The 23145-nt window shown below is 48.2% G+C and overlaps 1 protein-coding gene across 5 annotated transcripts; it reads right to left on the bottom strand.

The window, feature by feature from the left end:
• Positions 1–1207: 1207 nt before the first annotated feature.
• ZBTB21 (zinc finger and BTB domain containing 21) lies at positions 1208–21277 on the bottom strand. 5 transcript variants are annotated; one of them, XM_043874575.1, is made up of 3 exons: positions 21128–21277; positions 6822–8406; positions 1208–6221 (listed from the first exon to the last, which is right to left on the bottom strand). In XM_043874575.1, exons 2-3 carry the CDS (start codon positions 8392–8394, stop codon positions 5251–5253), a joined length of 2544 nt encoding a protein of 847 aa, XP_043730510.1. In that variant the 5' UTR covers positions 8395–8406; positions 21128–21277; the 3' UTR covers positions 1208–5250. The 5 variants fall into 5 exon arrangements, with proteins under 5 accessions (XP_043730510.1, XP_043730509.1, XP_043730505.1 ...); XM_043874574.1 differs by having other exon boundaries at positions 1208–7564; positions 7664–8406; XM_043874570.1 differs by having other exon boundaries at positions 1208–8406.
• Positions 21278–23145: the final 1868 nt, after the last annotated feature.

Here is a 23145-nt window from a genome sequence, read left to right as displayed (position 1 = left end):
GATTTCCAAGAGTTGGGCCACTGCCCACTTTTTGGTCTTTACCTTGGGACTGTTATGGTGCCTCTGGGTGTGTCATTTAGCTTGCTGATTGAGAATCAAGGTCTAGTCGAAGTTATCTTGTCTGCCATCTTGGGCCCACTTGATTCTAATGGGTTTATGTTGTGTCCTCGGGTTACCTCATTCTTTCTAAAGTTGTGTCCTGCCCTCCTTCCCTCCTGTTTCATTACCACGAGGTCAACACAGGGGCCCAGGACTCTACCCCAAGGTTGGGGGCTGATAGCCAAGTTCATGCTACAGCAGGGTTTCTATTTAAAGTGCTTCTGTGACAACATGGGGAATCATTTTCTCCAGACAAGTGCCTTGTAGGAGGTATACCTGCCACTCCACTTCCATGGTTCACAGAGCCAAGATTTGGGCCTCCAGCCAGGAAAGTGTTACATATTGGAGACATGTAATGTCATGCTTTTGCCACCACAAGCGTCTGTTGAGTGTGTGCCCAAGACCAAGGATGCAACAGGAGTGTCACTGTGCCAACCTCAGAAAGCCTGTGATTACTAAGAACAAAGGGCAAACCTAAGCTTTTTTTTTTTTTTTTTTTTTTTAAGGAAACAACATTCGGAGGCAAATTGAACAGCAGGGCTAAGGTGGATTAAAATAAAGATTAAATCACTTACACCTGGTGCAGTGTGTTCATAACTTTTAGATAGAGGATCCCTAGAAAAGCTAGTCTGGGGTATCAGGCAGGGAAAACAAAACCTTGAGAAGACGTGAGGGCAAGCCCAGGTGAAGGGAACTGGCCTTGATCACCCCAGCTCTTCACTTAGGCTAACATCTTAGAATGAGCACACCTTGGGTGTTCTGGAAGAGCCTGATTAGAATGATAAAAGATGCTATGTGGAATCCCTTAAAATGTGAAACAAAACTAGGGTGCTAATAAACATGTCCTTTTTTATGCATTTATCCCCACAATCACATTAAAAACTACCCATCTGGACAGTAAAGGAAAAGGTGGACAGGCAAATACTGCTGCTTATGGGTTTTACTATGTATCTGTGGTGCCTGAATAACTTAAGCTTAACCCACCTGGAGCGGTGGGGGGGATGAAATCTCTCTCACAGCTCTTATGTGGGTGGCAAGGGCTTTATCTCAGCTTCCATAAACTATTATATCATTCAAGTCCAAAACATACCAATGAGACAACTCAAAACAAAATACAGTACAAATTTATTGACTCCACTCAATCTTAGTTGAGATTTAAGCAAAGTAAACAGACAACTGGATACAAAGAAGCGATGGCTTAACATTAGATAGAATCCTATTTCACTATGAATTTTCAGTCCAAAAAAGCTTATTCCTAAATAAAACTGAACAATGATTTCTCTGCTGAGGCATATGAAACAAAATACACACAGTTATAAAACCACATTTGTTGTTCTTTTAGCAATAAGCATTTATTCAATAAAAATTTTGAAACAGTCTTGGATTAATGTCAAGAAGAAATTATCACTTTTGCAAATTAACCAAGTATAACTTTGTGGAAAATCTGGACAGCACGAATAAATGACTAAAGAGCACTGAATTCAATGCTTTTAAAGATTTACAGTAAAATACTTTGGTTCCCAAATGACTGCCTCTAAATGGGATTTTTAAAAAACCTGACATAGACTCATTTTTTTTCTCCTCCAGAATCTAAAGACAGACCATGAGTTTTCTCCAGTCACATGGCAACGTGACGCCCTGGCGCATACCCAGGAAGCACACCAGAAACTATGCAAACGCCAAACTCCTTAAAGTGCTAAAGCCACAAGAGAAAAAACTATGTGTAAAACTTAAAAAAAAGCCAGTGTTAAAGAACTTATTAAAGATATGTGCTAGCATTACTGAAATCAATAATGCTTTTCACAATTATTGCAAAAAACATCAAAGAGACATCAGAAATTGATAAACTGACTTGTAACATTCCAATATTAATTAGTGCAATTTATAAAGAAACCTGTTACGAATGACATGTAATTATTTTTGCAGTAAGAAATGAAAATAATTTTACTTTCTAAAGTTCCAGATTATGGTTGTATAAACACACACACAAACACACACACACACAGAGTTTGAGGGAACAAAGGCCGACTTGGACCAGTCCATTCCTGTCCCTCCCTCATCCAACCACAGGGTTGGCCTGAACACACCTCTTTTCTCCATTGAAGGGCACATTTTATTCCGGTCTCAGTTCCTACTCTTAGCACCCATGGGTGCTATGTGTGGACCAGATGATCACCGATTAAGTGCTGGGGTTATATTTTTTAAGAGAAGGCTGGGATGATCTGTTCCCAAACAGAAAACCAGGAACCACATCCATCTCCCTACAGATGCAGACAACATCACTCAAACTGTTGGTTGTATATTTTGACAAAGTTATAAACGCATATTAACCATAACCAGTTCTAAAAGTGAATAGTCTCTTACTCTTTAAATATTTTTACTATTAAAAAAATGTACAAGATTTGTTACCTCCATTACTTATTTTGATAAAAAATGCCCTTTTTGTGGTGTTCCTCCCTCCCCCCAAATGAAGAAAATGATCAGATAACAAGTTTTCAGATTAACAAAGAATATATTAAAACATCTGACATTCTTTCCACAATTGCATAAAAAGGCAGGCATCCTGAATACGTACAAAGGAGTTAAGGAGCTTTCTACATTTCCCAAAATTAATTACAATCAGAAAAAAAAAAAAAAGATTTTCAAGAATATCTTTACTAGCTAGCGCATTTCAGCATGAAAAGACCAATTTGTCTTATAACAACAGGCTGAGTTAAACAGTCTTAAAAAAACACTTTACTGAATAAAGCAATTTATCTTTCATTATTTTACATCTTAACATTTAAAATAGTCAAATGAGAGGAAGCCTATTTTTTGACCACCAAAATAAACTCTTCCAAGCCTAATGCTTTTAAGGTACAGTATAAAAAATAATAGAAAAACCAGAACTGCATTATAAATGTTTTTGGTTCAAAATTTTATTTGAAAACTTATGTTCCTTGCCTAGACAAAAATGTGGACAAGACAAAACACTGGCAATTTTTAAAATCTAACAGATATGCGGAGCCTATATTTAGATCAAAAATATTTTTTTTTTTTTTACTAATTAATGTTATTAAAAAATCTTCAAAAATGTAGCATAAAGGTTCAAGTCCTGGGATACTGAGTTTACAAAGCCAAGATCCCATGAATCAGGGAATTATCCACCCAGCCTCCAGCGCCATAAGAAAGCATTACTCTGGAGGGAAGTGTCTTCTTTTGAAGTGACAGCTACCAGGGTGTTCAGAGTGAGAAACACCACATTATCCAGGGAATGAACTCCTATCCTAACGCTTCACAGAAAACCACATGCTCTCACTCTGTCTTTAAAACGCATAGGTTTGTTCAAGGAAATCTAAAGATGGCAATAATCAATAATGGCAACTTAATTTTATTTTCTCCACCAAATTTAAGAACAAAACTAGGAAGTAACCACATTTGGGGACTTTTGATAGTTTCCAAATGAAAGAATAAAAGGCAAAATTGCATATGTAGTTTCTACAATATACAAAGTCAATTAGAACTTTATAAAAATGCTTGTGTTTCAATAAAAAAGTAAGAATCTCTTTCCTACTGTTGATATGGAATGTGGGTTATGAGACTATGAACAGACTTCTGCCAGAGGACCAGTTTAAGTACTCGGTAGAGTATTTCTCAGTCACAGTAGTTGATTTTCTTATCTGAAAAAAGAGCTTGCAAAAAAGTTAATAAACTTGGAGGCTTTACCATCAAGGTCCATCATTACTTTGAAAGAATTTAGGGGTTTCAACAATATTCCTACTTTTATGTATCTCACTTCCCCACCCCGGCCAACGAAATAAAATTCTTTTCCTTTTTAAGCGTCCCAGTGAACTCTGGATTATACCGACTCAAAGGCTTTAAATTACAATTTATACAAAATAGGAAAACAAAAAAAGAAGCCCAAGCACTATGGGCCAAAATAAGTAGCAGAAACTAAATGTGGACCCTTGAGACTACTTTCACACATATTTACGAAATATTCAGCAGTGCCTTAAAGAAGGATGGTTCCACTATGGACATTTTACCACTGTAAACTCCAAAAAATCCTAACAGAAATCACAACACAAAGAGGCAGGAAAACTGATGACTGTACAGGTTGTTCTTGAAAAGGGTGTGGAGACCGTGGTGTGGCTCCTCCCTCTGCTTCAAGTGTCTCTGAAAGTGAACAGTAATTCGGGGTTTAGAGCAGCTGCACTCACTCTGGGGGGTGCTGTGTGAGCACATGTCCTGACTTTACCTGTTATACTAACATTAAATTCAAAATTTGTGCCGTATGCTAACTGTTTTCTGTCCCTAATACACGGAGCTTCAACCTGTGATGGCACAAACGGGGGGAAGCAAACCTGCACAGCCCCTTGATGCTGGTCTGAATTTGGGGCCCTGGTGGGTGCTCTGACCACCACACCCACCACCACCACCACTTTGGAAACCAAGGTGGAGGGCTTCCAGAAATCTCCATGCTTTCCTTTCCTGAGTCTTCCATCACTAATTATATGAAATGACCCAAGAGCAAGTTTTTTGTTATTTTATATAAACCTAAGTATTACTATTGCTGATTTTAATTTCTCACAATTTTCATACAAAAAAGGTTCTAAATAACCACAAAATACCAAATATTTATTTTTATCAAGTGTCAGGATATCTATTAAAGTTGAGGTTTATTTTTTTTTTTTTTAATTTTATTGCTGAAGTACTCTAGGATCTTAATACTGCAAACTACTCCACTTTGTTCTCGTGTGTTTGGACTTGAGAACATGGCTAAGATGCACGAACTTAGGTTTCTTCATAGAATCTAAAGAAATACTTTCATAGTGTTTCAATAACTGAAAATCAGTAAGAAAAACCCAAACCACCTCAAGTAGATTATACTGACACCATGGGATGCGCAACCATGCAGACAACCGAGAACAAGCTTCCACAGTAATAAAGGCGTTGCTGTAAGGTCCAGAAGCACAAGGCTGTGCGGAGTTTTCCTAGGTTGAGTAAGGACATTTCTCATTATATCAGTTTACCTCAAACTTATATTCAAGCATAATAATTTGCAACCTTTATTATTCTTCTTTAAAAAATATCTTGTTTTTTTTTTTTGACACAGTTCATGACTCGGGCTGAAGTCTGGAGACCAGCTCTTGTCTCCAGGGCTGAGAAGTCTCAGTTGTGGGTCTGCTCGTGGCTCCAGAGGCTGAAGGCTGTCTTGAATGTCCTGTGGCAGAGCTTACACATGAACTGTCTTTTAAAAGTGATGGCGGAGAGGGGGGGCGCATGGTAGAACAGCGTGTCTGACTCTCGGGGAGCGAACAGCTTGTCGGCGGTGGGAGTGGGGGTTTCAGGCAGGCCTGTGGGGCTGTCGGGCTCCAGGGGCTGGATCTTGGGCAGCGGCGGGGGCAGCGGGGGTGGTGACGGGGAGCCGGCGGGGCCCGGGCCAGCCTCGGGTTCCCGGTGCACAGGGTCCTCGGAGGCCTGGGCCATGTGGGACTGGAAGTGGCTCCAGAGCCGGAAGTTGGTGCGGAAAGCCTTGTTGCAGACGTGGCAGATAAAGGGCTTCACAGAGCACAGTAGCTCCTGGTGCCGCTCCAGCTGCTTAGGTGCCGGGAAGGTCTTGCCGCACTTCTCGCAGGGCCACAGGTCCTTGGGGGCCGCGCCGGCCTCGGGCGCCTCCTCCTCGGCCTCCTCCGGTGGCTCCTCTTTGACCTGGATCTTCAGCGGCTTGGAGAGGCTGAGGTCCTCGGGGAGGCAGGTGGAGTCTTCGGAGTCAAAGTTCACAGGCTCAGGGCCGCGGCCGCTCCCCGTGGGGTCGTCTTTGGTGGCAGGGGCCGCGTGGTCGGCTCGGCCAGGCTCGGGCGGGACAGGGGGCCGGACAGGGCCGGTGGCCTCGCCATTGAGGTCAGGCCGGGGTGGGGAGGTGCCGGCGGCCGGGGCCATGCTGTTCTGATTGTGCACCTCCACCTGGTGCCGCCAGATGCTGAAGGCCGACTTGAAGGTGCGCATGCACTCCAGGCACGTGAGCTTGCGGAACTCGCACTTGCCCTCGTGCTCGCGCTTGAGCTCGGGCGAGAAGAACCTGAGGCTGCAGTAGGGGCACACGGTAGCGGTGCGGCACAGGCGCTCGTGGTTGCCTTGCTCTAGGAGAGAAGAGAGCTTGGCGTTACAGAGGCGGCACAGATAGAGCTCCGGGCCGCCCGCTGCGCCCCCGGCGGCCACGCGCTCCCTGGGCCGCGCGGCCCTGGCAGCCCCAAGCGCCTTCTCCCCCGGGTGCATCTTCACGTGCTGCTTGAGCTGTGAGAGGAAACGGTAGGCCTTCCCGCAGGCCGTGCACACATACGCGCCCTTGGCCCGAGAGCGCAGGCCCCGCTTGAGGACCTGCGCTGGGGAGCTGCCAGGGCCCTGAAAGCCCGGCCGGCCGCGCCGCAGCTTCAGGATCAGCGCCTTCTTGATCTCCCGCTCTCGCACAATATCAATGAGCTTCCTCTGGAACTTCTCATCCAGGACAGCGTGGGAGCTGGCGGCCGGAGCCGGATTTTTCACCACACCGTGCTGCGTCTGGCAGTGCGTCCACACTTTGAAGTTGGTGTGAAAGCGCTTGTGGCAGATGTCGCAGGCGTACGGCTTCTCGGGGTTGTGGTACATGTTCACGTGCCGATGCAGGCCCGCCGTGGATCTAAAGATTTTAAGGCAATGTTTGCATTTAAACTTTTTGTTTGGTCTCGTGCCCTCCAACTCACCGAATTCGTCTTTGTTCAAGTCAGAGCCTGGGAAGTCGGCCTGGAGGGCAGATGGGCTCGAGCCCTCCTCACGGGGGTCTCCCGAGCCCGGTGAACCTGGGCTCTCAGCCTTGGGCTGCTTGGCCGGCAGCCTCCTGTCCGCCTGGAACCGCCTCTTGGCCGGGAGTCTGCTGGGGTCTTTCTGGTCGTCTTCTGTCTGTAGGGCCAGGTCTCTCGTGGCGGCCGCGGCATCCCCCACGGTGACGCGAATGATGTCGCATGGCTCCGGGGGGCTGCGCGGCTCGGCCTTGACCCGCACCTCCGGCCCCGGGGGCGCCCCCGGCCGCTCAGCCGGCTGAGAGGCGCTAAAGGACCTGAGGCGGTGAGGCTGTGGGGCAGGGGCCCGGGCGTCGGGGGCCGCTGTCTCGCCCCCGTCCTTGGAGGGCGGCCTCTGAGAAGAGAAGGCGCAGAGCACGCTGCCCGCCACATCGCCCGAGCCCGCGCCTGGGGAAGGCTGCAGCTCGGCAGTGGGTGTGTACACAGGGACTTGGCTGTCCATGGACAACGACCGGCGCAGGAGGCTCTTGACGAGCGGGCCGCTGCGGTCCACACCCTGGGCCCCAGGCGCCGGCGCTCCGGCTGGAATGACCAGCCCCAGCCTGGAGTAGTACAGCAGGTTCCGGTCCTCCCCCGGCCCACTGCCTCGGCCCGCCTCCTTCAGCAGGAAGGGCGTCTCGGGCGAGCCCCGAAGGGATAGGACGGGCGGCCGCGGGCTCCGCAGCGCCAGCTCCACGGCCACGCCTTTGGGGAGCAGGGTGCTGGCGCCTGGTCTTTCGTCCACGGCCGCCCGGTCCAGCGGGGACTTCGAAGGCGGTGCCACGGCCCGCTTGGCCAGGCCACCCCGGCTTGGCTCCTCTGAAGGCCCGGCGAGCTCAGGCGGCCTCGCCAGAACCACGGGGCCATCTTTCGGCCAGCTTTTTTCAGCTGGAGCCACGTGGTGCAGGGGCTCCGTGGGCTTGGGGCCAGGGGGCTTACTGGCGTTTGCCTTGACCGCGATGCCTGGGGAGGGCAGGGGAGGGTGGCTCAGCTCAGGGGTGTTCTGACTCCCGGCTTTCCCAGGGGCTTCATTCCTGCTCTGACAAACGATGACGCTTCTCTTTTGAGAAGTGTTCTCCTCATCCTCGGTGAAAGTCTTTTTTCTGTTGGGACACGTGGGAAAGGGGGCCTGGGGCGTCTTGGAGGCAATGTTCGTCAGGAAGGAGATGCCCAGGCTGTAGCCGAGCTCCTGCACGGCAGCCAGGCTGCTCTTCTCCACGAACAGAGACGAAGAATAGATGTAGTTCAGGACGTTGTCGAAAGCATCTGGCTCACAGAAGTCCAGCTGGAATACAGTCTGTGCCTCGTTCTCCTTGTTGGTGAACAAGCTCTGGAAGTATTCACTGCTGGCGGCCAGGACGTTTTTATGAGCTCGGAACTTCTGGTCACCCACGATGAGGAGTGCGTCGCACAGCTGCCCCTTGAGCCGCTCCTCGTTGAGGGCGCTGAGGAGAGAGATGGCGTGTGCGGGGTTGATGTAGTGCAGCAGCCCCTCCATGCTCGGCCTTATCTGAAAGACAGACAAAGTCACTGTGAACAAGGCCGTGCGATGCTCCCCCTGTGAGGGCTCCTCAAGGGCAGGGAACAGCAGCTGTCTTCTCACCGGTGTCAATATTTAGCAGACTGTGGCCTGACAAAAACTTCTGGATGAATAATCTTATTTAAATAACACAGGAAATACAAAGAAACAAGTATTACGGCTTAAGTAGGTCATCGATCATTAAGACTGATGAACTTGAGGAAGTAAGTCTCTGTAACAAGCGTTTCATACCATCAAAAAGGCAGCTAGAACTTGGCGGGTATGTAGAGAAGCAATATTTGAAAACAAGGTTTATTATTTAGGGCCCTTATGCATTTAATGCTTAATTCTATTCCTTATTAGATCAGAGTAAGAATGAAGTACCAAATCCTAGTCCACAATTCTGAAAGGAAACAGTTTTATTACTGGATATGATTAAACACAATGTGAATTAACAATAGGCTGTAGAGGTCGCAAAAACAGGTAAGAATTTGGAAAGAGAAATCATTTACTAATTACTATTGCATCAACGTGTTTAAAAAAGTTAGAAATATATAAAGAAAAGTTTCTTTAGTTTCTTATGCTGAACACCATGTAATCCGAATACTAATTCTTACCAAATTACACTTTCAACAATAGCACAATGGAAACTTTAGCCTGGATCTAAACTTAATTATACTAACTCTAAACCTAAGGGGTCTGACTTGAGATTTCACTGAGACTCTTCAAGTCTGTAGGTGAGATTTCAAGGCCTAGTGGCTGGGTGCTGGCTCCGCCCTTGTGGTCAACTAGTATCTGGGATCATCAGGTCCCTCACACAAGACCGTAACAACTGTGCCCTCCTTTAGGGCTGCACTGAAAATTACATGAGCCTGAATCTCATACCTGGTAAGGGCTTGACAAATGTGCCATTAATTTTCACAAATTGCAGGGTTACTAGACATTTAATTCAGAATAAAAGTGTCTAGATTAACTTCTGATGAAGATGAAGCCATTTCACACAGAGACGATGCTTGACTCTCCAAATCTTTCTCTCAGGCAGCTGCTGCCATAACATCATCTCATCTCTTTGGGCTGGTTTTACAATGCCATCTCTTCTTTAAAATACTTAAGACATTTATTTTTAATATAAAATGGATTCAGAGTAACTAAGATTGTTCAGAGAGTCTTAACCATTCTCTAGAGGGCAAACTATCGATACACAGACATGGCACCCAGCACACCTGCAGGTTCTCCTCTGGCTTCAAAGGATCAGCTTTTACTGGTTACCCAGCCTCTGGTCCACACCCTCTCAGTATCCCTCTAGAAATACCCACGGGACATTTCATGCAAAGATGGGCACAATAAAGGACAAAAATGGTATGGACCTAACAGAAGCTGAAGATATTAAGAAAAGGTGGCAAGAATACACAGAAAAACTACACAAAAAAGATCTTCATGACCCAGATAACCATGATGGTGTGATCACTCACCTAGAGCCAGAAATCCTGGAATGTGAAGTCAAGTGGGCCTTAGGAAGCATCATTATGAACAAAGCTAGTAGAGGTGATGGAATGCCAGCTGAGCTATTTCAGATCCTAAAAGATGATGCTGTTAAAGTGCTGTACTCAATATGCCAGCAAATTTGGAAAACTCAGCAGTGGCTACAGGACTGGAAAAAGTTAGTTTTCATTTCAATCCCAAAGAAAGGCAATGCCAAAGAATGCTCAAACTACCGCACAATTGCACTCATCTCACCTGGCTAGCAAAGTAATGCTCAAAATTCTCCAAGGCTGGCTTCAACAGTACGTGAACAGAGGACTTCCAGATGTTCAAGTTAGATTTAGAAAAGGCAGAGGAACCAGAGATCAAATTGCCAATATCTGCTGGATCGTCGAAAAAAGCAAGGGCGTTCCAAAAGAAAACCTACTTCTGCTTTATTGACTAAGCCAAAGCCTTTGACTGTGAGGATCACAACAAACTGTGGAAAATTCTGAAAGAGATGGGAATGCCAGACCACCATACCTGCCTCCTGAGAAATCTGTATGCAGGTCAAGAAGCAACAGTTAGAACTGAACATGAAACAAAGGACTGGTTCCAAATTGGGAAAGGAGAACATCAACGCTGTATATTGTCACTCTGCTTATTTAACTTCTATGCAGAGTACATCATGTGAAATGCTGGACTGGATGAAGCACAAGCTGGAATCAAGATTTCAGGGAGAAATATCAATAACCTCAGATATGCAGATACCACCACCCTTATGGCAGGAAGCGAAGAAAAACTAAAGAGCCTCTTGATGAAAGTGAAAAAGGAAAGGGAAAAAGTTGGCTTAAAACTCAACATTCAAAAAACTAGGATCATGGCATCTGGTCCCATCACTTCATGGCAAATAGGTGGGGAAATAATGGAAACAGTGACAGACTTTATTTTCTTAGGCTCCAAAATCACTGCAGGTGGTGACTGCAGCCGTGAAATTAAAAGACACTTGCTCCTTGGAAGAAAAGCTATGACAAACCTAGACAATGTATTAAAAAGCAGAGACATTACTTTGCCCACAAAGGTCCATCTAGTCAAAGCTATGGCTTTTCCAGTAGTCATGTATGGATGTGAGAGCTGGACGATAAAGAAAGCTGAGCACTGAAGAATTGATGCTTTTAACTGTGGTGTTGGAGAAGATTAAGAGTCCCTTGGACTGCAAGGAAATCAAACCAGTCAATCCTAAAGGAAATCAGTCCTGAATATTCATTGGAAGTACTGAAGCTGAAACTCCAATACTTAGGCCACCTGATGTGCAGAAGTGACTCACTGGAAAAGACTCTGATGCTGGGAAAGATTGAAGGCAGAAGGAGGGGGGGACAACAGAGGATGAGACTGCTGGATGTCATCACAGACTTGATGGACACGAGTTTAAGCAAGATCTGGGAGTTGGTGATAGACAGGGAAGCCTGGTGTGCTGTCATGCATGGGGGTCACAAAGACTCAGACACAACTAAGTGACTGAATTGACAGCCTCTATGGTCTTCAGCAGAAGCCACAGAGGCTGCCACCTGGAGTGACCAGTGTCTGGTGGCCCCAGGTCTCCCTCCCTGCTGCCCTGGTTTCCTGCTGTGGTGCTGACTCGACTGACAGAGGCAAGGCTCTGCTTCCAGGGACGAAGCTCGGGGCCTGTAGCTTGTACATAGACAACTGCCTCGGTCAACCTGCGCTGAGTCGCTGTTCAGTCTTGCCTGGCATCGTTTCACCTTGATGGTGAGTGCCTCAGAGAGACATTTTCCCTTCTTTTTTTCTGATAGCCATTTAAATTTCTTCCTTAATCCTACTACACTGTACTCACACATCTAATTATGTGCAAAGAAATCCTCCATCATTTACAGAGGTCAGCAGAGAAAAAAATAAGCTTATAAATGCTACACTCGTAACTTAGCTGCAATCTGAGAACGATTTTTAGTGCAAATAATTTTTGAGACAGCTAGTTCAGATGTTGCCTCAGGGACAGAGAGGCTCAGGAGATGCAAAATCGAAAGTCTGGACAAGTACTTTCCAAAAGGGTTCCTTAAAATCAATTTAAAATTGATGTAGTCTTCCCTCGGTATCCACAGAGGGCTGGTTCCAGGCTCTACGGACACCAAAATTCAGAGACGCTCAAGTTCCTATAAAAATGGTGCAGTATTTGCATATAAGCTACGCACATCCCCCCAAACACTTTAAATCATCTCTAGATGCTTACATCAATGATACCTAACATGATGTAAATGATACTTAGATAATTGCTGGTGAGCAGCAAACTGAAGTTTTGCACTTTAGAACTACCTGGATTTTTCTCTTTTTGAATATTTTCCATCTGCAGTTGATTGAGTCCATGGATGTGAACCCCATGGATATGGAGGACTGACTACAGTACATTCCTTCCTGTGGCTCAGAGTTAATACAGTTAAATGTCAGTGCTCTAGATCCCCTAGATCATGGCAATTCACTCCAGTGTTCTTGCCTGGAGAATCCCCATGGACAGGGGAGCCTGGCGGGCTACAGTCCATGGGGTTGCAAAGAGTTGGACGTGACTCAGCGACTAAGCACAGCACAGCTCTAGGCTAAGGTGCTAGAGCTCTCTGAGCCTCAGTTTCCCCACCTAAAATAATGATAGTATTAATAATGCTACTGAGAGTTAAAGGAGAAAACCATAATTGCTACCATTTATTCAGCACCTATAACACACTACAGGAACTTCACATATCATTCACTGATTCACTCACTCAACAAAATAGCATTTGAGGCGGCCTGGAAGACACATGGATGGGCCCTGAGGATCACCAAGGGGAGGGCACACAGGCAAAGGGAAGACAAGGTCACAGCAGGGCTGGAGCAGAGCTGAGGGAGCTGTGGAGGAGGATGCTGAAGGAGCGTGAGGAGGCATCGTGCAGGGCTGGGTGGGCCACTGGAAGGACTGCACTTTTTACTAGGGCAGCTGCTGGAAGATTCTGAGCAGAGGAATGACAACTACCTGAATTTTGTTTCAAAAAGATTCCACTGGTTATGCTGCAAAGAATGGAGCACAGAAGAGGCTGCAAGCTGGGAAGCCAGCTGAGAGTCCACTGCAGGGATACATGCCAGACAGCGTGGTGCCTGGACTGGGGTGGCAGGAGTGGATGCAAAGATAACCATTAGAATTTCTAAAGGATTGACTGCAGAGGATAGGAAGGGGAGGAGATAAAGTGTCTCCAAGGTTTCTGCCAGAACTGGAAGGATGTCCTTACCTGAGATGAAGTTTGACAGAAAAACTGGTGCAAAATTTTTTTGGGAATTTATTTAGATATTCTAAACATGCACAGGAACCTGGTCGTTTAAGGAACCCTTTGGGGGCACCCTTTCCTGCTCCACTTTCCCTACAAGCTTTCCTGTGCTGCCTGGGGTAACTTCCCAAATAAATATCTCAATCTGAATCCGTGTCTCAGGGTTGGCTTTTGGGGGAACCCAAACGAAAAAATCAAGGGACTGTGTGAAGACAAAACCAAGTGAGATGTTCTGCGTCCCTGGACAGAAAGCAGTGCTGACCCACACACCATCTGCTCCCTACTCCTACATTTTCTCACTTTTAATTGTTCAGAAAAGTTTCCTTGTCTCCCTTCCAATTATCATGACCTGTATTTCTGTTCTAAGTAACTGCTTCTAATCCCTAAACCACAGGCTTCTATACTCCTTGGATGAAACGGAATTAGGGAAAAGTCAACTTTGTCACTAACAGCTGGGTTGTTAAGAGGAATAGTCACTGTCCAGGAAAATTATTTGGAGTTGAAATCTATTCACTTAATTCTAGCCATCATTTACAATTATCAATGAGAGCCCTGCTTAAAAAGCAGCTAAATGTGTCCAAACCCGACAACCAGAGCAGAACACCTCCAGGTGCTGGTTTTCCACTCCATTCCCTAGACACTGATCAGACATGAGTGACAGCTGACATCTGAGGGTTTACTCTGCTGTAAACACACTACTGTAAACATCTTTTGTGTTTACATTATTAAACTCATTATTTACACCAACCCGAGGAGGTTGTACTACTATGATCCCCATTTTACAGCTGAGAAAACCAAGGCACATGAGGTGAGGTATCTTGCTCAAGTCTGCAGACAGTGAGGAGCAGAGCAGAATTCTCACCAGGTGACCTGGCTCCAGAGGCCAAGGAAGATCTTTCCACCCACACACCACCCTACCTCTAGTTCCCTCTCTTAGTTCTCACATAAACATCTGAAATAGGCACTGTCATCATCCCTGTCTCACCAATCAGGGAACCCAGACACCGAGAGTCGGGGCAGTGTGCCGAAGGTCACCCACTCAACTGACAGTAGGGCTGGGAGCCTGGCCCCAGAGTCTGTGCTCTTAGTCATCATGCTGCACGCTCCTCAAGGCCGGGCGCCTGTCTAGTGTGTGCCAGAACTGGCCAGACAGGGAGGCTGTCAGTCTTGACAAGCATGGTCCTGCCTGCCTCTCAGTCTTGCGTGGGAACAGGACAAATCGATCCCTCACACACTCTGGTGTGTAAACGCAGGTGGCAGGGTGCAGAGATACAGACAGGAGCAGAGGTGAGGCACTGGGTCCAGGTGAGAGGAAGGTTGGGGAGGCATTCCACAAAAGAAGTTTCCTGGAGAAGCTAAAATGTGGGAGGCAGGAAGGATGGGTGGAGGACATATCAAGGACAGGAGCAGTGTGTCCAATACACAGAGACAAGACCAAGTGCCTGGGGGAGCAAAAGACACATGCAAAGGAGGGCAGGTGATGAGGCTGTGGAGCGGGTGGAGGCATGAGGCCCTGGGAGCATGAGTAAGGCCCCTCCAGGGTCACTGGAGGACAGTGACCCCTCCCATCCTCTTCAGGAGACAGACCAAGGGCTCTGGGTGCTGGGGATGGGAAGGGTATGCAGGCACAGCAGCGCAGACTCCTCACCGTCATCCGTCATGCAGAAGCCCTTGCTGTCACCTTTCCATTCAATCGTCAAAGCTTAACAACGGAGCCCCTCCCGGGTCTAGCGGCAAACAACGATCATTGTGGACTTTAGTGTTTTCATGACACAGTAGGTGTACTTATTGAGCCTAAGAACTTTATTAAAAATATAAAATGCTACACTAAGAATGCAGGCAACAGAGATCATGCCTACTGAGTGTCATGTGATAATCAAGATTAGGGTGATAATCACACCCTTTGTGGCTGGTGGATATGCAGACTGAACTCTCAAAACCACCTGCCTTTTTGACTCTTCGCCCTCAGAGAAGGCCAGTTTTGGTGCTGGAGGTACTTTCTCCTTCATAAATCTGCTGACTCATCAAGCCCTCATCACTCAGTATGTTTTAATTGTGGACACACAGGGCATCCTGGGTCTGATGGTTCTGCTATAGACACGCGCTGTGACTCGGCCCCTCCCTCCCACTGCTCGTCTCCAGAGGCCCCAGTGCAGGAGTGCCCAACACTGCTGCAGTCACAGGGGAAACCTTGGCCCTCTTACAAGAAAAGTGGGTGAAACAGGGGAAAAAAGGTCCCTTCCCTATGGAAAAAGCTCGGAGGAATTCCCCTAGGAAAAGCAGACTCTGAAGCAGGGCTGGCTTGCTTACCACTTGGGTCCTTGAACAGAAATCCTCCCAAACTCTGCCTGAATTGTGTCTATTTCATGTTGTTTCCTGATATTTCAAAATGAGAAAATCTTTACAGTTAACACTCCATGGCAGTCACTACAGCTCCATGGGAAAGACTTTCAAAGTCATCTACTTGTCTCAAATCCTGGCTTTGCCATCACTAGACCTGAGTACAAGTTTCCTTAACTTATTCAATGAGACTAACGGCTGCCCACCCCACGGGATTCTTATGAAGGACAACAAACGCAGTATGTCTGCAAGTTTCCGGTACATACAGTGTTTCCTGTCTGTAAGCTGGCACTTGACTTCATCCTTCTCTTCCTTTCCTGAAAGTTTCCACAGTAGGAAAGACACATAAGGATACAAAAAGTGCTATGAGAATAATGATTTTAAGCAAGCAGTTAACTTGGCTCAGGGGTGGGAGGGTAGACGAGTGAATGGTGGGGATGTGAGTAAAGATGGGGACTAGGTGCTCACTGGATGGTTATGTTACCACAGACTCCACTCTTCACTGTATTGTAGACATTTCCCAGAAACATGCATCTAACAGTGCCAGCCCAGGGCTTCAAAACCCCAGAAGCCCCTGGTTTGAAGTTCCAGTTCCCTAGAAAAGCTTCAATGCCCTTCACAACTGGATTCCAGAAAACTACTCCATACCATCACCTCAAAGTCCTCAGGGACCGTGTGCTAAGACGGAGACTCCACATCTTAATATAAGTTAATTCAATGCAAATAATTCCCTCTTTATACCAACTGCAGGAAGCTAAGATTTTTAAGGAGATGGCGGAAGGGTAGGCACTTTTGGACTATAGAACATTCTGGGGCTATAAACAAAAGAAAGCAAAGCAGAGCTGACACTTGGATAAAAGGAAACTGGGAGGTGGATGAGGGCCGAGAGATGAGGGGCCAGATAACCTCACACCAACCAGCTTCTGGAGACTAATGCCCAGACTGGCACCAGAGCTAAAGGTACACTGCAAATCAAATTTGCTCCTAGACTAGCTCATAAAACCCTTGCTACCAGATTTGTAGGGAAATATCTCTTTACATCCAAAACATTAATGTGAAGCTGAACTCTGGGCACACAATGCTTTGGAATGTTGGAGATTGCTTATATAGTCCTACAAAGCAAACAGAAAAACAAAGCATCTACATTTGACTCTGTAATATAAACACACACTGTTCACCCCCACAGCCTTACCTCTGGGCTCAGCCCTGACTCTCCTTGATATCACTGTGAGATGGTGACAGGAAGTCGGCTCTGAGGTGAGGTCTTATCATGGCTCACTTGGAGATAATGCAGACATCCAGACACCATCGACAGCTCCTCAGATTTCAAAGCGGGCCTGGCTGATCTGACCCTTGGAGAGCAATGATGTCACTGCCTTGGGTCCCATTTCCCCACATGCCCAGTCTCCCTAGAGAGGGTCTGATCCGGTCTAAGGTGTGCGCTTGGCCACGACCAGGAGAATGCGTCTCATCAACTAAAGCAGCTCCTGCTTGGCACTGGCCGCTGGGCAGCCAGTGCTCCTTGCACTAGAGCGCTCCATCCTGAGTGGTCTGTCGGGCCTCTCTCAGGGCTGGCTACACCACCAATGCTAAGTCTGCTAGGACACTCTCTTTTGAAAAATGGGCTCAGAACAACAAAGGCAGAACCGAGTGGAGCCGGTGCATCTCAGTCACAGCCCGAAAATGCAGCCCGCAGTGCCCACTATCCAGACTCCTGCAGTTACCCTGGTTTTCATCCTTCCTGGTCCCACTCTTTGTTTTTTCCTTCACCCTCAAGAGCAACCCTCCACTTTTAAAGTCAATTTCTTTTTCTATTTAAGCTGGTCTGTCAGTTTCTGCTCTTGTTACAAAAGGACCCCAACATATTTTCAAGTGGTATTAGGTTCTTCCTATCATGCCCTCCAAATCCACCTTTCATTATTACTGCTGCCAGATTGGCTTCTTAAAACAAAGCTCTGATCATTCCCTGGATGTGCGCATTAAGTATTACTATCATTAACTCAGCTTATTTACTGAGCTATTATGTGCAAGGCGCAATTAGACATAAGGAATACAGAGGTGCATAGGACAGACAAGGCCCCCACTTTCTTGTGGGGTAAATCAGACAGTGAACAAGGAAACAAAGAAGGTAACTCTGACTTTGTTAAGAGCTACAAGGTAATAAACAGGGTGCTGGAACTTGGGGGAGTAACCAGGGTTCGCAGAAGGTGGTAGGGAAAGGCCTTGACGTCACGGCTTAGCTGACACCTAAGACCTCGGTAAAAAGAAACAGAATGATGAAAACAATGGCTCTTCATAGGTTAAAACGCAAATTTTTAAAAACATGGACTTCAGGGTTCTATCAATCTGGTTTCAAACTACTTTTAAATTCTCTTTGCTTTAGTTATTGCCTTGTGATAACTTCCTGCTTCAGATACTTTGTCTCTGAGACACGACCTGCAGGTCTTGCCTCTTCTGTTATCCAATGTGCAATGTCCCAGAGGTCCTCTGACCCCTCCTCTGACACTGCTCAGCTGAACCTCACTCACTCTTCCAAGCTCAGCTCAAAGCCCATTTCCTCCATTAAACCTTCAGTCATGGGCTGGACTGTCCCACAGGGTCCTAACCCCAGCACCTCAGAATATAAGTGGATATGGGGACAGGGTCTCCTAAGAGATCAGATGTTACAATGAAGCTGTAAGGGTGGCCCTAACCCAACAAGACTGGTGTTTCTGTAAGAGGTGGGGATAACGACACAGACAGCGACAGAGACTTTGTAAACACAAAGACGACCATCCACAAGCTGAGCAGAGAGGCCTCGGGAGAAATCGACCCTGCCAAAGCCTTCATCTTGGACTTCAAGGCTCCAGAATGGTGTTCAAGGCCCCTGATTTGTGGTGCTCTGTTATGGCTGCCCTAGATCACTACACTACACACACCTTCCTGGACCACTGCTGTCTGTATCAAGCAAACACCTTTCAACTCCAGTATTATTCCACAGTGTTTCTTCAGTGCCGTGTACTGTTAGCTGTCTCTTCTCCCAGCAGAACTGTAAGCTATTTAAGGGTTAAGACTCTATTTAATGTCTTTTGATACTCTTCACAATGCCCAACATGGTACCTTACACAACAATAAATATCTGTTGATTTTTCTGGACTCTTGACACTCTAATTAGATGCAGGAGTGGAAACTGTGCCTTTTATTTGTTTTCCTAAAGCAGAGCTAGTCCCATTAGTGCCCTTTAGAATACTGTATCGATTTTTCTATTGCTCCCTAGATAAAACCCAACCAAACTCTCCAGACTGGCACACAAGAGTCTTCATATTCTGATCACAGTTCACCTCCCCACCCCTACTGGACAGCATGCAGGTGAGCATTTACCCTACCCACGTGCACAGTTTCCACCCACTGTCTTTCTTACCTTTCCTTCACTTGTAGAACTTCTACAGAAAGATCCAAACGTCACTGCCTCTGCAAAGCTCCACAGATGGCTCCTGGCCACAGCACCTCATTCTTCTTCAGTAACATAGCTATCTTAAGTTACCTGCCTCCACATCTACCCTCTCATGAGAGTCCATGAAAGGAAGAACCCTTGTTTTTAGCTGTGTATTCCTAACGCTTCACGCAGGTCCAACAGGTGCCTCCTGGACAAAGAGCGAAACCATCAGGAAGGCTCGAGACCTGGGCTGGGCCGGGAGAGCTGCAGGTGGCAGCTATCTTTGCTTTTGGTATGAGTGGTTGTGGCCTTAAATCCTACTGGCCAATGACTCCCAACTCTGCACTCCTGCTTAGACTTCTTAGGACTCTTCCATTACAGGATATGCCCCTTGTCCAGAACCATACGTATGATCCTAACTCTGACCCCCACATCTGCTGGCCTTTACATATTCCATTTAGTTTGGTATGCTGCCAACCAGCAGGTCTCTCAAACTAGAAACCTCTTCTCTTTCCTTTCTAGCCAGTGACCCAGCCTGTCAAGCCCTGCTCATAAACAGCTCTAGAGTCTGCTCTCCTCAACCCCACTGACGCTGTGGCCAAGTGAAATGGTTCCTCACTCATCTCCCGCTAACCCAGACACTCACTCTCTTCAATAACTTGGCCCCTCTTCTGTTAGACACCTAATAGGCCCTGCCGTAAACTATCTTAAGTTCCTCAAAGGTGGGGGTCATAGCCTTTCCAACTTCTATTTCCACAGAATGAAGCACATTAAACGCGGAATAGTGTTAACAGGAAGAATGAATTAAACCTCAAGTTATTTTTAAGAAAACCAGTGCCCCAAATTTCTACTTTATTTTTTAACATCGATATTTAGCGATTCTCAAATTCAAATGTAACGACTATTACTCATTAAGGTGGATGAAGGATTTAACTCCAAACATCAGAGGGTAAAAGATCTCGAAAATAACCGTCAAGGAGTAATCTAAAATGGATTAACCCACTGTCTTCCAAACAAGGAAACAGTACACAATGCAGGCTCCGTCTGGATGACTCAGGGTCAGCGTTACGAACACTCATGGACTCTGCTGAACACGCTGGTGCCCTCAGATGCTAGCCGTGAGCCGCGCCTGACCTTCGGCACCAAGACCCCTAGGCTGCTAGACCGTGCGTGGTCTGGTTAACGCTTCCCCCACCTCTCACTGCCAGGCCATCCCGCCGGAGAACCTGTCTCTAAAATTACCCCGCCCGCTAACGTGCTGCTCGAGGGGCTTCTTATAGAAGCCACGCAGTGCTGCGGGCTGACTGCGTACCAACCCGGGTGAAGGGCAAGGACCGCGGAGCGCTCCTGCGGTCAAGGGCATGCTCTTCTGTAGTGAGTCAGTGAACTTGCTCCAAGTGAGGGGTCTGGGCGATGAGAGAAAAGATGTCGGGGACGCCGACAGAGGAGGTCGCTGGGGCGGGGTTACCAGCGCGACAGGTCGGGACTCAACAACTCCCCTCCCCCCCCCGCCCCCCCCGCAGGTTGCGGACCGGAGTTTTCTGAATTGGGGGCGGGGGGAATCCGCATTCCAGCACGACGCTCGCGACCAGCGGTGGAAAGTCGGGGAGCCGGGTCCTCCCGGAGGGGTCGGTCGGGGGACGGGGCGGGGAGACCAGTCCACTTGGGTCACTGGTTGGATGTGCCGCTGGCCGCCAGGCGGGACTCGAGGGGGCGGTGGGGCGGGGGTGCGGGCCGCGACAGGTGCGGGTTCCCCCGCACCCCAGCTTCCGCGTATGCTCGCGCGCCCTGGTGGACACCGGCCGGCTTCCACGCCTGCCCGGCACGGAGCACGCGCCCTCGGCCGGAAGGCACCCCAACCACCCGGCGGAGGGGAGCCCGGCCCGGCGAGGGAAGCCCAGTGAGGGATGGAGCGTGCGCAGTGGCGAGGGCGAGGCCAAGTGCGGGCAAAGAGCATGCGCAGTGTGAAGGCACAATCGGCTACGTGGGAGCCCGGGGCATGCTCGGTGAGAGCCGGGCCCGGCGCACGCGCAGAAGCGCTCGGAACCCGCAACCCGCTGGCGGAGAGAAAAAGGAGGAGAGAGATCACCTCAGAGTTACGTCAGGAAAGGCCGCGTTTTGCGGGGAGGCTATGGCCTCCCACGAGCCCCGCAGTTCTCCTGGGGCGAGGGGCGTGACAGCTACTCACCGGTCTTCAGCCCCGAGGCAGACGCCAGGCCCCTTTCCGCTCACACTCGGCTCGCGCGCGCCGCAGCCGCCGCTGCCGCTGTGATTCCATCCATCTTGAATTTGACGTCATCCCACACCAGGGATGAGGTCATCGCAGGCAGCGCTCGTCACGTGCGCGGCGCTATGATTGGCCACCGGGCCGCGGGGGGCGGGGCGAGGGAGGTGCGCAGCGCGGGGGGCTGGGCGAGGGCGGGCCTAACGGCAGCGGGTTACCGCCACCGCTGCTGCCGCTGCCGCGTCGTCCCGCGCGCGCCTTCCGCTCGAGGTTCTTCCTCCTCCCGCGCCGCCCGCGCCCGCGTCCTCTCCCGGCCCTAGGCGGGGTGCGCGTGCTCCACGGGCGGCCCTGAGGGGAGGCGGCAGCGGAGGCTAGAGGGGCGCGCATCGCGAGGGCGCACAAGAGGCGGCCCGGGTGGGCTTGGCGCCGCGGGGTCACGCGTTGGTGGGCTCGCCGAGTGGTGCCCCCGGGTGGGCGTGCTGCGGCGGCGCCTCCACTCGCCCCCTCGGAGGACGCTTCTCCGACGGCGGCGTCGTGGTACCCCAGGTACCTCCAGATCCAGGTGCCTCCGGCGGCTCAGATGCCTGTGGAGGCACGCGGGCTGCGACCTGCCGAGAAGAACCGACCTGGGCGGTCCGGTCGTGGGGACCACTCAGGGCTGACCTGGGGCGGACCGGCCTCCAGGTTCCTTCCAGTTGAACAGGTGGGGGTGGCTGCTCTGCTTTGCAGCCTCCCGCGGCATCCGCTTGTCAGCTGCGCGTTCCGAAACGCGTTCACTCTTATAGTCATTGATTTAAAGATCACTGGGCAGCTAACTTCTCTCCCCTCTCATTAATTCTCACTTGCCATCTGGTAGACTGTCGTTTTCTTGTATGAATGTTACAAGCGCGTCAATTAGAAAACTCACTTCACTCATTCAAAACCGGAAAATTAGTGTGACAGAAATGCCAAACTGTAAACACTAAGAAAGGTTCTGTTAGGCAAGATAAACATACATCTGGATGTGTTCCCCAAAGCCAGAAGAGATCAGATTGGAAGGGCGAGGAGACTGCGTTTTTGTTTGTTTGCTTTGAGTAGAACATGCTGGATTTTAGTTCTACCAGGGGTCCAGTCTGTTCCCCCTGTGGTGGAAAGTCAGAGTCCTAACCTCTGGACCCTCAGGGAGTTCTGGAGACTGCCTTTTAAAGCGATAATTTTTAAGACTGATGCTTTAATTCCTGGATTTTAAACCCATGTTGTTTAACACTATTCAGATGTCTTAATTTTCAGATAAAATGTTTTTTTAAAGTTGAATTTATGCACATGACCCGAGATAAAATAATTTATGAAATGTTTGAAGAATGTGTAAGAAATTATCTTGTCTTAGGTTGACTAAAATGAAAAACGTGTCCCAAGTGAACAGCTCTATTGTGAATTGTTTTCGTTCCTCTCGTTTTAAGAGGACTCAGTCTCAAAGGAAGAAGCTTGCGCCTCAAAGTCTTTGCTGCAACTATTTAAAAACTTTATATAAGTTTTTTTGTATTTTGAACTAAATCGTGGTGGAGCAAAAAGTGGCTTTGAACATAAAAGAACAGTGATTGTAAGTCTTTCAAAAGGACCTTGAGTTTTACGGTTCTGTGTGGTTAGGCTGGGTGAGCATGCTTTACAGGTAAGAAAACCTATATACCAGCTGTGTAGCCAGAGCTAGAAACTCAGTTGTCTGGTTTTTAGTGTACTACACCAGATGCCAAAAGCAGTTCTCTGCCTTCGTCCCTTCTAGTTGCCTCAGGAGGATCCACATTGGTGTCTCCTGTTTGAGAACATTTCATGGAAAGGGGTCTGAGTGATAGGACTGGTGCTGTGGGTGAGAATCTGCCTGCCAGTGCAGGGGACCTGGGTTTGATCCCTGGTCCTGGAAGATTCCCCATGCCCCTGAGCAACTAAGCCAGTGCACTACTGAGCCTGCATGCTGGAACTACTGAACCCTGAGCGCCTAATGCTTG

The sequence above is a fragment of the Cervus elaphus genome, chromosome 19 (genome assembly GCF_910594005.1).
Source record: "Cervus elaphus chromosome 19, mCerEla1.1, whole genome shotgun sequence".
Classification (NCBI taxonomy): domain Eukaryota; kingdom Metazoa; phylum Chordata; class Mammalia; order Artiodactyla; family Cervidae; genus Cervus; species Cervus elaphus.
The sequence above is the reverse complement of the archived record's forward strand: the minus strand, read 5'-3'. Positions and strand labels throughout refer to the sequence as shown.